The 16,102-nt window shown below is 36.0% G+C and overlaps 1 protein-coding gene across 1 annotated transcript; it reads left to right on the forward strand.

Annotated features, from left to right (window-relative positions):
* Positions 1–4,475: 4,475 nt before the first annotated feature.
* Positions 4,476–15,716, forward strand: rps16 (ribosomal protein S16). Its single transcript, XM_039761745.1, has 6 exons — positions 4,476–4,539; positions 4,631–4,682; positions 10,658–10,759; positions 10,992–11,088; positions 14,934–14,981; positions 15,529–15,716. Exons 2-6 carry the CDS (start codon positions 4,635–4,637, stop codon positions 15,672–15,674), a joined length of 441 nt encoding a protein of 146 aa, XP_039617679.1. The 5' UTR covers positions 4,476–4,539; positions 4,631–4,634; the 3' UTR covers positions 15,675–15,716.
* Positions 15,717–16,102: the final 386 nt, after the last annotated feature.

Consider the following 16,102-nt stretch of genomic DNA (forward strand, 5'->3'; position numbering starts at 1 on the left):
CAGAAATAATGGCCATCATTCTTTAATAGCACCCTACACATTCTGTGTATATCTAAAATTTGTAGATTAGGAAAACATTTACAGGATAATATTAATTACACAAAACAGTCAAAAATAGTGTCTTGATCCTTACACTAATCTAGTTCAAAATACCATGCAAAAACAGTCCATATGCTCTTTTTTGTTCATCTTCTTATTCTTGGTGTCGATTCCTCCACCATGGTAAGTGCAGTATTTGAGCAAAATAAAGAAGAAGGCTGTAGATACTATTATCAGAAAAGAGAATCATGTAGCTTAACTTGAACCTCTGGTAAGTTTTAAATGCTATTCATTTTAATAAGCATTCATAATTAATAATAAGGGGTGGCGCAGTGGGTAGCGCTGCTGCCTCACAGTTAGGAGACCCGGGTTCGCTTCCCAGGTCCACCATGTGCGGAGTTTGCATGTTCTCCCTGTTTTTGCGTGGGTTTCCTCCGGGTTGTCCGGTTTCCTCCCACAGTCCAAAGACATGCAGGTTAGGTTCTAAATTCTCCCTAGTGTGTGCTTGGTGTGTGTGTGTGTGTGTGTGCATGCCATGCGGTGGGTTGGCACCCTGCCCGGGGTTTGTTTCCTGCCTTGCACCATGTGTTGGCTTGGATTGGCTCCAGCAGACCTTCATGACCCTGTAGTTAGGATATAGCGGGTTGGATAAAGGATGGAAGGAAAACCTAAGTGCTCAAACTTGCAGTACACAATGCAGTAGACCTAGATAGATAGATAGATAGATAGATTGACCTGTAGGGCAGCAGCAAAAACCATTAACACTGCATTACTTTATCCACAACAGATGACATGTCCTTGGAAAATTTATAATTTTTTTTTGTTTTTATATTTTTATTTGCTTGGTATAACTTGTTTGATGTTTAGCGTGTGCATCAGGTAATGGGTTGGTTCTATTCCCCAGCTCTATTATGCTAAATTAGAAAATGGACTGATGGGGCTTTTGTTTGCAAATCAATTTCAAATTTAAAAAAAAATAGTGTTTGATATTTGATTAGGCCCATATATGCATTAAACTAACCTGAAAATCCAAATTTCTCTAATATTATCAGGTAATTGACAAAAGATATTTAAAGACAAGAGGAACTGCTGAATGAAAGTAGCATGGCAATGTTATATACTGTAAGAAGTAAGGTGTACAAATTTGCTGGAAGGTGGGAAGAGGTTGCTAAGGCTTGTGTATGATAGCCAAACAGGTCCCACACAAAACCTCCATTGCAGAAAGAGAGCCACACTGGCATCAGATGCTATGGCAAAAGGGAAGTGTATTACTGCACTTAAAGAATCAATGTTTCTCTAAGATGCTAAAACAATAGAGCCACACCTCAGAAAGAGTGCGAATTCATAGATAAGCAGAATGTGGACCTAAGCAATGAGAGTCAGGAACAAGTTAACCTTTTTAATAGTGAAAATTAGCAGGAGGCCAGTCATGAATCTTTGGTACTTTAGCTGGCAGCATTCACTTATGGTCCAAAAACTGAAACAGGACAGAGTTGCATCTTTAAGGCAGGAACCTAAGAGGCTGCCGTAGAGGGTCATGCCCTTTAAATGCAAGTGAACACTTAGAGGTGCAGTGATATCAGTGGTCACTAGAGGGTCCTGGTATCGTTGAAGCAAAAGAAGTGCAGCCTGACTCTGAAAGTGTTTGCAGGGCTCAACTGGACGTAACTGCGGGTGGGAGGTTTAATGCTGCTTTACAGCCTAAGGCAAAAAGTCTACAGAAAGAAAGAGGTGGGCGTAAGAGATGAGGGGGAGGCAGAGAGATATAGTGAAAGATAAATGACATGTATTAAGCGCTTTTGTACTTTGTAAGTGATTAATTTGGCAAAATACCATACTAAATAGTAAAGGACTTGAGATATGTGAAGACAGTTGGGTGGAGGGGGTGTTTTGGAGGGCAGGATGGAGCGTCACTTGTTCATAGGATCTTTATACTTCAATTTCTATCTATCTATCTATCTATCTATTTATCTATCTATCTATTTCCCCGTGACCCTGTAGTTAGAATATAGTGGGTTAGATAATGGATGGATGGATCTATATATCTATCTATCTGGCCTCTGGAGTGTTATTCTATGTGAGGGGGAAAAGGAGGAGCAAATAAAGCAAAAAAGCATGCTTGGGTGCATACATTAGGCTTGGAATGTAACCTCAGCTGGTGCTGCCAACAAGCAGCCTCGTAGCTCAGGTCAAATAAGTAAACTCATGTCTCATGGTCAAGATTAACCATTTGAAAGATGTTATGAGATGTAAGACTAGTGAGAAAGGCGTGACAAACAAAAGTGAAAAGGCAGATTCAGAAACTGTTTAAGCAGTATAATTTAGAAAACATAAAAAAACAGGAACTGCAGTATTGTACCAAAATACATTTTGTATAATGTAACCAAACTCCATGTAAATTAATTCTTCCATCAACAATATTAACAATAATTACATTTCTAAAATGTTTTTCTAACCTACTCAAAGCATCAATCCAATGCTGAAGGAAGGCATCCAGAGTCTATAATGGCAACACCTGACAGAAGGCAAGAGTCATTGCTGAATAGGGTACAACTTTTGTGAACACCTTTAATTCAAATACATATGTATGAGTAAACAGATTTTACACCGTCACTTATGTTCACTTGGATATTTACAAGCTTGATTTTAATATCCTAGGGTTAATCTCAGCTTAATTTCTGTCAAACTGTTCTCCCATTATCTGCAAGTATTTTCTTCTCTTACTCTAACCACACTAAAAAGATAAGATCATGTTGATTGGCACCTCTAGACTAGCAGGTATGTGAATGTAAATGTGTGTGTCATGTCTTTCTAGAATGTACCATTTATCTGTAAGCTTAGTGGTGTACTTGAAATGCTTCATAGTCATTATACATAAATGAACCTAGCTGATTAAATGAAGCTATTCTGTTAGATTTCTTCAGTCATCCATGTTGCATTTACAACAGCATGTGGGACTCCACCAATTGGTGTAAAAAAAGGATGTCAGTCTTGGAGTTCATTTATAGTGATGGCTCAAGAACCTTCTTTATTTACTGAGTACTTCCCACCACACATCCATATAATAGAACACTTTCTGTGTCTGTGTGTGTGTGTTTGAGTTTGCCTTTGGTCCCTTTGAGCAGTCTAATTGGTCAGTTTGGCTTTGGTGGAACTATTACATGCTATGTTAGCTTAGCGAAATTCAATTCCTGATTGTGACTTTTATTTCACTTTCATAAAAAAGGAATTAAAATGGAGCATTTCAACAACAACAAAGTGAATAACAAACCGAGTAACATTAGGTAGCTAAATACTAACAAGGCATAACCCAAGTCCACCTTCAAAAACAGGAAGTATTATCAAGAATATGAATTACTTTTTCACAGGAGGTAATGGGGTCTTTACCTTTGATGGTAGCCAAAAAGTGGACAGGAGGCATGTAAGACACCTCAAATTGACAAGAATCTGAGAAGAATGTTTTATGGTAAATGTGCTTGGGAGATCAGGGGCCAAGCAAGAGAGGTTGGGTTACACGAGCATTACGTGCTTAAGCACACATTTAATTATTTGGTTGACACACCTATCCAAGGCAATTTACAACATCTGAGATACAGTTGGTTGATTTATTTTGTTTATTTAATTGGAGCAGAGGCAGGTGAAGTGACTTGCTCATTGTCAGAAAGTGTCAGTAATGTGATTTAAACCCACAACCTCGGGGTCTGTGGTTCAAAGTCCTAACAACTATGCCACTCTGTGGCACTGGGCAAGCATTATCAAAAATATTTTTTTTAAATAATTCTATTACCTGTATTCAGCAGGTAGCCAGTAATTAAATTAAAGTCGCCTAATTATTATAAAGAACAATTTCATCATTTTATTTTGCTTTATTAGTGTAATTGCCTTAAATAAAAATGGTCTTTAAAAAATCTGCAGCGATTGAATTTAACAGTGGGAGTATCGGAACGGACTTGAGGGTTATTAATGACACATGAACCGAATTACATTCCTGAATTTACTCACATCGTGAAAATGTGAATTACGGTATAGATATAACATGAATATCTAAGCCATATTTGCGATTGTGTAATATTTTTACAGAATATGTACAAAAACTTCTATACACGTTAAAAATATTGCTCTTTTCCGCACTGGACAATGAATATGCCACACATGAATTAACACTATAAAAGGAAGCGTGGTTAAATTTTTAATACCCAGTTTTTACGTAATACCACATTTAAAACATGACCCGCTTCTGCTAGCATCTTCAGCTCTACAATTGAATTTCGACACCTCCAACCAGTTGCTGTTTAACGATGTAAAACATAGAAATACCCGCTGATTGCGTTAAGTACACGCTGATATGTAGCGGGATTACTACGTATTACGTAGCGTAAAGGAAGTTTGAATTACTCCTCCTCTATGTCGTAAAGCGTTCAGAAACTGTCGCAATTAAACCCGTGAGTTTGACGCTGGGAAACCCGCTCACTCTTTCCTGCAGCTTCCGAAAAGAAACGGGTGTGTGTGTATTTCAGCTCTTGGCAATTACTTGATTTTTTATATCGCAGGACTGGCATAAACATTTTCATATTCTATTTTTGTGTTACAGAAACATGCCAGCCAAGGGTCCTTTGCAGTCTGTCCAAGTGTTTGGACGCAAAGTGAGTAAATTAAATGATTTCATTCCACGTGTACGGCTATCGGTCGCCGTAAGTAGCCGCGGGAGTGTTAAGGCTTAGATAATAACTAATAATGTAATTGTCATCTGCTTCCTTATCTTTGTGAGGTATTTTCAAGGTTTGTCCCAATTTTGTACCTCGTTATGCTTTGATACGCATTTCATCGTATGATTTAATTGTTGAGGCCTACACGCATTTGTTTCTTGTTAGTTCAGTAGGCGAGAAATATCACCAATCGCATTAAGGCTGAAATTCTTGTAGATGTTATTTAAACTTAATAGGATTACAGTGTTTGTATACTTCGGCCTTTGCTATAGACAATCGCTAAACATGATGATGTTTACAGGGAAACCTTTTTTACGTTAAACATTGGGCCTACTCTACAGAATTACGACACAAACGTGTGTCATTGATAACTCGGTTCGTGCTGTGTACAGACTCAGTCGCTTTCTGTAGCTATCAAGACCATACAGTGCTGAATTTCCTGGTTGATACTTCATCGTTTAAGCTTCTTATAAAATTTATCGATAAGAAGGAAAAAAAAAAGACACTTTTGTCTGTGATTGCGGACAGATTGTTGCTTGTTTACATTTTTTTTATGATTACAAAGGAGTCTACAGTGAACTAATAAATACATAGTCAACCTGGCCGGCATATGTTAGTTTTGGTTCCGGTCAATGATGTAAATTATTTTGATTCATTTACTTATTATACGGAATTCACGCCCGTCCATGACTCGAGATGTTCGCATTATTCAGGTCTTCTAGAACCACGACAACACAGTCGTTTGCAAAACCTTTTTAGTCTTTTTGTGTTCAATATAACTGACATTGTAAGTATTGTTAAAATTTTTGATTGTATGAAGCATGTGCATATAGATTTTGGTAGTTAGACATGTTAGGCAGTAGTGTAAAGTTAAGTGAAGTCATAATTATTGCCATTTACGTGAGACCTTAAATTGAAATTTATTTTTTTTTTGGGGTCATTTAGTTTTCAGTCAGAAGCAAAATGTATGAAGTAGTTTTACTATGAATTACGTTTTGTTGAAATAAGATTTATTCAAAAATGGAAATTTGGAAATTCTGATCAACAAATGATGTACAAAACTCTTCATATATGTGTGTGTATGTATCTCTCTCTTTATATATATATATATATATATATATATATATATATATATATATATATATATATATATATATATATATATATATATATATATATATATATATATATATATCATTATAGATGTGTAGGAGTCAGTTTGAATAGTTTGTTTCTTAGTGCAAAGAGAATTGTCTTCATCTTATCAGCATCAAAACCAAGGAACTAACTGGTTGTTGACTTTAGCCACACTAAAGATACTCTTTGTCCCGTCATTATTCAAGGAGTGGTTGTAGAAGTGATCTACTCCTATTTTGCCCACCCAGGACTTGTAGAAGTATCACATTTCAAACGTTTATTCCAACAAAAACACTACAAGGTAAAGTAAATTTCATTACGATACAAGAAAGGGTTTACAAGATAGATTTTTTTTTCGCTGTGTTTTAAAAATTATGTCTTCAAGGTGGTGGCCATCATTAGTAATACTCATCAAGGCAATTTTCTGAATGCTTGCATGACTCGTTCGGCCATTTAATGGCAAATAGTGTCCTTGAGGGGCTTCCAAGGCTTTGAGGTCGGTGTGTGTATGCCTTTGACTTCAGATAGCCCCACAAGAAGAAATCACAGAGCGAGATCAGGTGAACGTGAAAACCACCTGACCTCGCCGAGCAGGGAGATCAGCTTCCCAAGAAACATCTCCCACAAAACATGCATAGATCTCCATGCTGTATAAGCTATTGTTCCATCCTGTTGAAACCAGGCATCCACCACATCCATTTCTTTCAGTTTGTGCCGCAAGATGTAGCATTTCAGTGTAACATTCTGAATTGACAGTGACCGTTGTCCCCACCCCCGAAGTTAGGGCCTACAATGCCAAATTCTGCAATGGTGCACCAAACTGTAGCACACTGATTGTACAGGGGTCTCTGGTGAAGTTCACAAGAGTTGGTTTCAGCCCAGTAGCGAAAGTCTTGCTTATTTACACAACAAATCAAATTGAAATGTATGAGTGAAAATTAAGGTCCTCTTGCGAAATCCTACTCAAAGACACTTTGGAAATGCCTAAAGCAGAAGCATGTTTGCGTGCTGAATGTCTAGGAGGCTGCAAAATTGATGCCCTTACAGCTTGGATGTTTTCAGGTGTTCGTACAGTCCGAGGACGGCCTGGAGATTTTCCATCCAATGTGGTACCTGTTTCTGTCCAATGTTGTACCTGCCTGTCAAAATTTAGCCACCCAATGAAGAATTGTTTTCCAATTGGGGATGTCATCGTTGGGAGGAGTGCTGAAGTGCATTTGGAAGGTGTGTTGCGTAGTGATGGATTCATTGTTTTTGAAGAACACTTTGACAATGAAAGCACGGTGTGCACTGGACCAAGACATGTTGCCGACCGAAACCTACAAGGGATCACCTATCAAAGGACCCCCAACCCACTTGGCTGCCTCCACCTTGCGCAGTGACCTTGAGAAATATGGCACTTAATTTTGGCTCACTCTGCACATGGGGTGTCCACATTAATCACAAAGGAGAGAATTTTTAAACAAAACTGCGTGCCATTATAAACAATTCTTCACATCCTCCTTCCAATACAGCAACACTGAGGACTGTCTTAATTACTCGGTCGAAGTCAAGAAACAATACTGGGGCTCTTTTATGCCTCACTGAGACTGTGACAGCCAAGTCAAAATTTTTCTTTCTTTTGACTTTTCTTGCTTTATAGTCTTTCTAGTGTGTGTAATTATTTTTTTTTTATACTTGCATAAATAGGTAGATAAGTATTAATTTATTTAAAGACCTTCTGTAAAAAGCCAAATTTCCCCACAGCTACCTATTTTCTAAACTTTATGTATTTTGGAAAAAAGAACAAAATTGTTATTGACAAATCATTAATCTTATTGCAGCCCATTCGTTGGGGACTGTATTAGTATTTTTAGAAAAGGTAGATAGATGAGCAACTGTGAAAAGCCAGATTTCCCTCTGCGTACAAGTAACTTTTCTTTCCATCTATAATTTGGTAATACCATGTATAGTTATATATTTTTAAGATTATGTGGTCCTGTGAGTGGTTACTATAGCATACAGAAATTGCATTGCATTGAAAAAATGTTCGTGTAAAGTTGTTTCATAATTACAAATAGAAGTACATATATCAATATTAATTATAGGGAAGATGGTGAGGGTGTTAGATTACAACTGCTATCTATGGACAATCATTAATAACACACCAAAATTTGTAGGAAGGGGCAGATACAGTTTTTCTTAGGAAACTCAATTGTTTAAAATAGGACAAAATTATGATGACACTTTTTTATATGTCCTTTATTGAATCTGTTGTTACAATTGCTTTTATGTGAAGATTATTTGTGCCAAAATTTAAAAGCAGTTTACAGCACTAACTAATTTGAAGTTCATATGCTCATGATTAATTTCATTTTGGTATGGTTTTATCATGTTATAATAAAAAAAAAACATAATCAAGTGATTGTTTTTCACGGCATAAAATTTTTCTGCCAGTGTAAAATCCAGTAGAAAAGTTTTCCCCTCAGGGATTAACAAAGTTCATCCAAAAAAAGCATATTACATTTTAATTCATGCCCATAGATTGTGTGTCATTACTAAAAGCCAAACAAATGTCTTGCATTTTGCTTAGTGGCAAATTTGAAGTTTCGATTTTGATTTAAGAACATACATTAATTATGCTAAAACTGAAAATAAACCTATGACGCATCAGGGTCAAAAGATTGGACAAGGTCTGTCCGTAGTTGGGGATTGGATAATGCAGAGAATTCGCCATCTCATTGAACAGGTAAAAGCTAGCAGTGTAAATGGCGATTTCACTGTCTTCTGTGTGAAAAGAAGGAAAAATATGGGGTTTTCATTGGGGGGGGGGTATTAATTAAAAGCCATGAAAAACTTTGTGTTGCAGGACACATTCACATACAGCTTCAATCATTCTCATCAGGTCAGTTTTGAAGTAGCCTGTCCTCTTAACCTACAGTAAACATGAGCAAATTAAAAAGTAATGTTTAGGATGTTCAAAGTAACCCGTGAGTAGTTCATGCAGAAATTGAATGGAGTGAGGTTTAAATCTGTCTCTCAGTAGTGTGGAGTTTGCACTCAAGAAATAAGAGTGAATATATGCTGTGGCTCACATATTTATCATTGGCTTGTCACAGGTTGTGCACTTAACAGCAAGGTGAATAAGTTAATTAGAGAATGTTTAACCCATATTCTGCTGATTTGTGGGTGGCTCATTGTAACTGATATTGGAATTTAGGAGAATATCTTTAATAGTGTGGTGCTTTAGGGAAGGCAGGGAAGCTAATGATTATTTTTTAAAATGACTTCTGGTATTTTAAGTGTAATTGGCTTCTGTAAAATAATAAATACAAGTGGCATCAAAAGTAAATGAATGGTAGGATGTATATGTATATGTGTATGTACTGGTGGCAAATTAAAGTACTTTTTCAGATGCAACTGATTTCAAAGAAGATACTGTCATTAGAAAACTACATAGCTGCAACTTAACATTTTGTATATTATGATGTGTGCTTTTGTGTGATGCAAGTAATCTTGTCTTTTATACAAGTTATATTTATTAAACTTAATAGAACACAGGGTCTGCTTGAATAGTTCATGTGGCACACTAATATGGTTGGCATAAAATTGGATTCATACCATCTGATTTCCCATTAAAAGTACTGTTTTTTGGAACATCTCTAACTAAAGTGATTTATTTGAAATCCTATGCCCCATTTAAAATATTAAAATGATCTGTTATTCACAAGTAAATGAGCTGATTTTGAAAAGTTCTTAAATACAGTCAGATTTGAAGCAATTTCTACTTGTGGCTAAGAGTCGTAGGAAAACTGATGTTCTAGAAATTGCCAAAACCAGCTGCAGTTTATAATCTTTTGCTTAATTATTTCACAGGGTCATGTATTGTGTTGTGACTCTTGTAGGGCCCTTTAAGGTTTGTTAAGTGCTGCTCCATGTGGTTTGCTCAATTTTCGTTATATCAATGTTTCTCTTTTCAAAGGAGTGCTCCACCCAAAATTGATTTTTTTTTTAAATATTACCCCATGAAGTTTATAGTGGTGGCCAAGAATTTTTAAAAACTTTTATTTTCGTGGTGCAATTAAATATTAAATATCCCAACCCGGTAGCGTCAATCAAGGCAGGACAGTGCCAAAGTAGAAAAACATTCATGGAGAAAAAAATTCTCATGTAACTTGTGTTGCATAATCCACATGTCCTGTATCCATTTGTATGGTCAAAACTTGCAAAATATGTGCATTTTTTGCTAAAATATCAACTGTTTCTTCCTGAAACCTATTGGTTAAATGTTAAGAACGAAGTTGTCAATCCTGCAGTGCTGTGCTTTTGAATGGTAGACAGGGTTCTTTACCAGCGAACAAGGTGGAGAGGCAGATCTCCAGTTCAGACACACACACAGCATCGGATAGTGGACATATGGACCCAAAATGCAGATGCAGACTTGATAGGTTTGTGCTGCTTTATTCTAACAGTTAAAGTATACCTACCAGTGACCCACACCATCTCCACATTGCCTCAGTTACAGTAACCTGTACATTTTGTAACCGACATATGGCCAATTTGTTAGATAACCATCGCCAGTCCCAAATGGAGCTGTAAGTCTGTGTATGACTATTAGTCTTAATTGTACAAAAAATAGCATAATACACTGCTATATGACATTAGACAATCAAACTTTTTTTTTGATAGCAAAATATACATTGTAGAGCTGAACTGTACCATTGATTTTATGTATTGCACAGCAGTATTTCATTTGATTTAAGTCCTTACTTGCAAATACTACCTTGTCTCTTTAGAAAACTGCAACAGCTGTGGCACATTGCAAAAGGGGAAATGGCTTGATCAAAGTAAATGGCAGACCATTAGAAACAATTGAACCAAGAACTCTCCAGTACAAGGTAAAATGTGCTCTTTTTAATTTTTTTCTCCTAAAGTTATTTTCTAGATTCATTGCAATGTTTGTTTTTAATGTATTTTTTAAAATTATACAATAATGCATTTAATAAGATGATTAAATGTTACCTCTATGATAATTGTAAATTATTCTGTTAATGCAAATAATTTAATATAACTTGATATTACTTGGCTTAAATTTTGTGTAAATTCATATGAAATATTAATTTTTAACAGCTCCTTGAGCCTGTGCTGCTTTTGGGCAAAGAGCGCTTTGCTGGTGTCGATATAAGAGTTCGTGTCAAAGGTGGTGGTCATGTAGCTCAAGTCTATGGTGAGATCTTTTTAACTTTCTTGAAAAGTTTTCATTTTACTTTTTTGCATTGCTGTTTTATCTATAATTTCTAAATCATTGATATTCAAGCTGCAACAGCTAATTGATGATTTCAATAATAAAACTAATTTTTATGGACTAGTTGCATGTTGCGTACTGTGGAGGCTGCCGCTTCATTGGTCAATTTTAATGACATTTTAAGCCCATGTCCACACTACTACGTTTTGATTTAAAAATGGCATTTTTTAACCCAAATGATAACATTTTCTCATTGTTTACAAAATGGTTATTTTCCATATTAAAACAATTGAAAACCCATATGACGTAATGATTCCCTTACACTGGGCATGCATGTAGACATCTTTTACTGGATATACACTATGATTTTTGGCACAATTTTACCTCAATTTGTAGTCATCACCTAATTTTTAAGTTGTCTTGACTTTCAGCATCACATGCAGTATGAGAGAGTGGTTACAGTGGGCACTTAAATGATAGGAAGCATCTTGCGATTGGGCTGTCACATGGTCGGACGAATTTCTACAATGTTGAGAATTTCATTCAGCTGTCATAGTATAACCAGTGTCAAAAGCTGATTTCTGATCTCGCTATCAGATATTCCAAATTTGTTGTGCAGTGACTGTAATAAGTATGCATTGTACATGTGTATTGTGAGCACCCATGTAATGGTATGTCAGTTGTCCCAAAAATTTTTGTGCAGTTTGAGCACACGTTCAATTGGCGACTCAGTCTTGTAGTGTGAGTAGCCACTTCTAAAAATCACTCAAAATGGATGTTCAGCAACACAACAAGCACCATGGAAGGCAAGTTCTTTATGCCCGCTATGTTGGAATAGTGTTTTTATTTTTTACCCCCAAAGGTTGACCAGTTAATAAGATGTTGTAATGAATAAAATCCAGTCAGGGAAGAACCACATAATAAGAACAAACTAACCAGCGTGCGATGGAGTTTTGTTTTGAAAAATCTTCATTTTCATCTGTCCACACTGAAAAACACCATGCTGGTATTTTCAAAAATCTCTGATTCTGGCAAGAGTTTTCAAGTTCTGAGACATGGCAGAACTGGAGAAAGGTAAATATTATGGAGGGTAGAAGACCAAAGAACTTTAAAAGTATGAAGTCTAAAAGTAAGAAATCTGTGTCTTCCAAGATCTTTAAAAAATTAGCTCTCTTGGTACTGGAGTAGCATTGTAATGTGGGAGCACCTCAAAAAAAGTCTGGAGTTATGGTGGTATCTCCCCTAAGCAACACTTGGAATCAGTATAGCAGTAATGTCCGTATAACTTTCTGCTCCATATATGAGTCAAACATGTCATTTTTTTAATCCCCCAATTTAAGGGGAATAGAGGCCTTGAAATTTACAGAGCTTGTTTCATCCTGCAGTCTTTGTTGCCATGTGTGGCAGTGGTTTTCAACATTCAGTCCTCAGGGCCCCTATGGCTGCTGGCTTTTTTCCACCAGTGAGTTTCTCAGTCAGTTTTGTTACCTTTAAGCTAATCATTGTCTAATTAGTTGACCCATTTATTTTGCATTTAGAAAAGAGCAGTTATGTCTTGTTTACACTTGCAGGGAAATAAGACATTTGCATTTTTGTATCTTTTAAGTGTTTACTTTTTGTTTTTCATTCAGTTTTTCTTTGGAGTTTGCTGTTTCAATTTTATCTGGATACAGACTGTTGAACAGAGTAGACATCAGCATAAAAGACTGAAAGAATCAGCAAATTTCAGTGTTACCCAAGTGTTTGCTTATTGGCAAATAATTGTCTAAATAACCAGAACATAAAAAATATGTAAAAAGGGGGAAAAATCCATTCTTATTCCTCTTAAACATTCTGCTTCATTCAATAAAAATAGTGTATCCATTTGGGTGGTTTTAAGAAACAAACTGGGAAATAGCAGCTTGCATAATTTAAAGTGGAAATCCATTTAAGAATAGAAATGAGGGCCCTTATGACTGAATGTTGTGACCAACTGATCTAGGCAATCAATTCATACACTATAAGCAGTGCCTTTTGTTGAGGCCTTATATGGTTTCTGATGTTTACTTTTTTTGGCCAAGGGCATTGCAAGTGTAAGGGCTGGTTTATACTTCACTCTCAAAGCACGCACGCATCATAGCTGCCACACGTTCCCAGTGTCCTCTGAGCACATCCACAGAAATTAACGCAGTGTGTTTGCAAATTGCACTACCTGCAAAAAGTCAGGGGGCGCAGTGTGATCAAGTTGGATCCACTGGGATCAATATGCGTGCCTCGATGTTTGATGAATGGTTCGATATGGTGATGCAAAACGCAAAAAAAATATTCATGGTGCTTTTATATCCCATATTCCCCATCGTAATGATGTGATACATTTTAAAAGTCTTGCATACCCATTTTCTGTGAACATTAAATTTGATATTCCAGCTCTGTGCACATTTAGAATCCTTAGGTTTATACTTGATATCACTTTCATGATGAAATGCATTAAACTATGTATATTACATTTTACAGATAAATTAACTTCATTTAAATAATGAATGCTCAGGTTTCCTTCCAAAGATATGGAGGTTTGGGGATTTAGTAATGCTAAAATTATGCCTGTGTATGTGACTGCTTGCATTCATTCACATTGCGATGAGCTGATGCCCCGTCCAAGGATTGTTTCGGTCTCATGCTAAATGCTAGCTGGAATGGGCTCCTCCCTGGATTGATGGATTTAATCATTAAACATCCTTTTGGGATATTGTGGCAAGGTGTTTCAGGTAATGCACATCACAGTGAAACCAAACCTGTTCTCACCGTGATGATATCTTGCACTGCCACCTGGTGGAATCTTCCAGATTTCCGTAAAGTATGTGCACAAGTATAAACCATACAATGCTTGCGTAGCAGTAGTGTCCACAGGCACATGCGTCACGTTAAGTATAAACCCGGCCTTAGGCTAGACCTTAAAGGTAGCAACAAGACTTGTTACCGTGCACTTTTTTTTGGCATATATAATTTGAGATCTCTTGTCCCAATGTTATGAAGAATAGTATTGTGCAAGGAATAAACATCTTGCACTTTTGCACAAATATAGCGTTTTTTAAAAGAATGGATTAACTGAAATAATCAATTAGCACAAAAGTTAATAGTTGCATTTCTACTTAAAATTGCCATATATGCCAGCTTCATGACCTTTTAAAAAGGCAATTGTTAATAGTTTTGCAGTGGAGGTAGCACTTGAACAGATAGTGTATTGTTTTAATTGGTAAACTAAAGTAAATTTTGTTTAGTACGTTAGCTAATCTTGACTTCAGAACCTTTCTGTAGTACAAGTTTATTAGGCAATGTTTTATTGCTGTAAAGTGTACGCTGTTATTAACAAAAAATGAGTTTTGAAGTGGTTGTTTCTTGGGACCAATAGTTTATTTTTTGTATAAATAGTGAATAGCATTACGCATGCAGCAGCAAATGAGGTCATGTTCAGAAGGTTTGGTGTATTCTTCTGAATGTTTAATTGCCTACTTGCAGTTGATTAGTTTCTGAGCTTTTTCTGCCTTTGTTCCCCATTTTTCAGAAACATTTTAATATATTGTCTAATTTTAAACTGTAAAGGCAGATTATTTTTGTGATCAAAAATAAAAATTAGGCAGATGGAATTCTTCCTCTAGTATATGTTGTTACAAATGAAAATTTTTGTACTTCAGTCTTTGCTTTATACATGTAGATTTTCATACTAGCAACAGAAGATGCTATGATGACTGTTTAATTTTGTCTTAAAAGTTTTCTTCCCTAGATATTATTTAACCTAGTGTTCTTACATTATATGCTCTCTAACTTCCTTTTTGTCTTATTTGAAACAGCTATTCGTCAAGCCATTTCTAAAGCTTTGGTTGCCTATTACCAGAAATGTGAGTTTTATTTTTATGAATTGCTATGTAACTCCAGTATATTGCAGAGCTTACTTTTCCATGGGTCACAGTTCATTTGTACATTTTTTCTACCAATAGTATAGTCTGACTTACTGCAACAGATCTGTTTTATTACATCTGCTCTGTAGTACTTTGCATGTTCTACTGGAGCAGTCTGTTTTTTCTTTCTGTGTTTTAACCATATATTACATCACACTGTCTAATGATGATGAAATACATAACCTGAAGAACCATATAAAAGTGTCACACAGTTATAGTAACAATAGTATGCCATGATAAAGGAATTTGTTTAAAATGTTAGTTCTATCTATAATTGTATCATTCAGAATTAAAGGAATTCCTCTTTATAATTTTGATAAATGTATTCTGTTCCAGTTATGTCCAGAAATGTAGTTTAACATGCATCATAGAAAACATTGTTCAATGCATAAAATGAACAGCTTCATAATTTAAAAAATACAAATGAATTTATTTAACATAGAATATACAAAGTTCATTGTCCTGAATTTGTTTTTACTCTCTGTAGATGTTGATGAAGCCTCCAAAAAGGAAATCAAGGATATTCTCATCCAATACGACAGGACTCTGCTGGTTGCTGATCCACGTCGCTGTGAGGCCAAGAAGTTTGGTGGACCTGGAGCTCGTGCCCGCTACCAGAAGTCATACCGTTAATTTTCTGTATATTTTCTTCCAAAAATAAAGTTAGAAATATTACCCAATTGTCTTTTGCATTATTGTTTACAGTTGAAAGATTCAGTATTTCATAACTGTGCATTGTAGTAGATAAATGGACTGAGATGCTGTCCGGAAGCATCAGAATTGAGTTGTGACTAAGGGGATGAAATAAAAATGCCTTTAAAGTCATTGATTAAAATGCAAAAGATTACAGGTGAGTTTTTCTGTGGGGAATGAACAAGTTCAGAGATTGGAAGCAACAAAGCAGAGACCTGTAGGGTCTTAGTTTGGTGCAAATTAATTCTCCCTTTGAGAAGAGATTTAGAAAATAGAATTTTCGTAGTGGTAAAAGAGTGCAAGACCATTGTCTCTGTGCATAACTTTGAGATGCAAAGCCTGTTTATCTTAATGGCTAGTGTTGCCAC

The sequence above is a fragment of the Polypterus senegalus genome, chromosome 8 (genome assembly GCF_016835505.1).
Source record: "Polypterus senegalus isolate Bchr_013 chromosome 8, ASM1683550v1, whole genome shotgun sequence".
NCBI lineage: Eukaryota > Metazoa > Chordata > Cladistia > Polypteriformes > Polypteridae > Polypterus > Polypterus senegalus.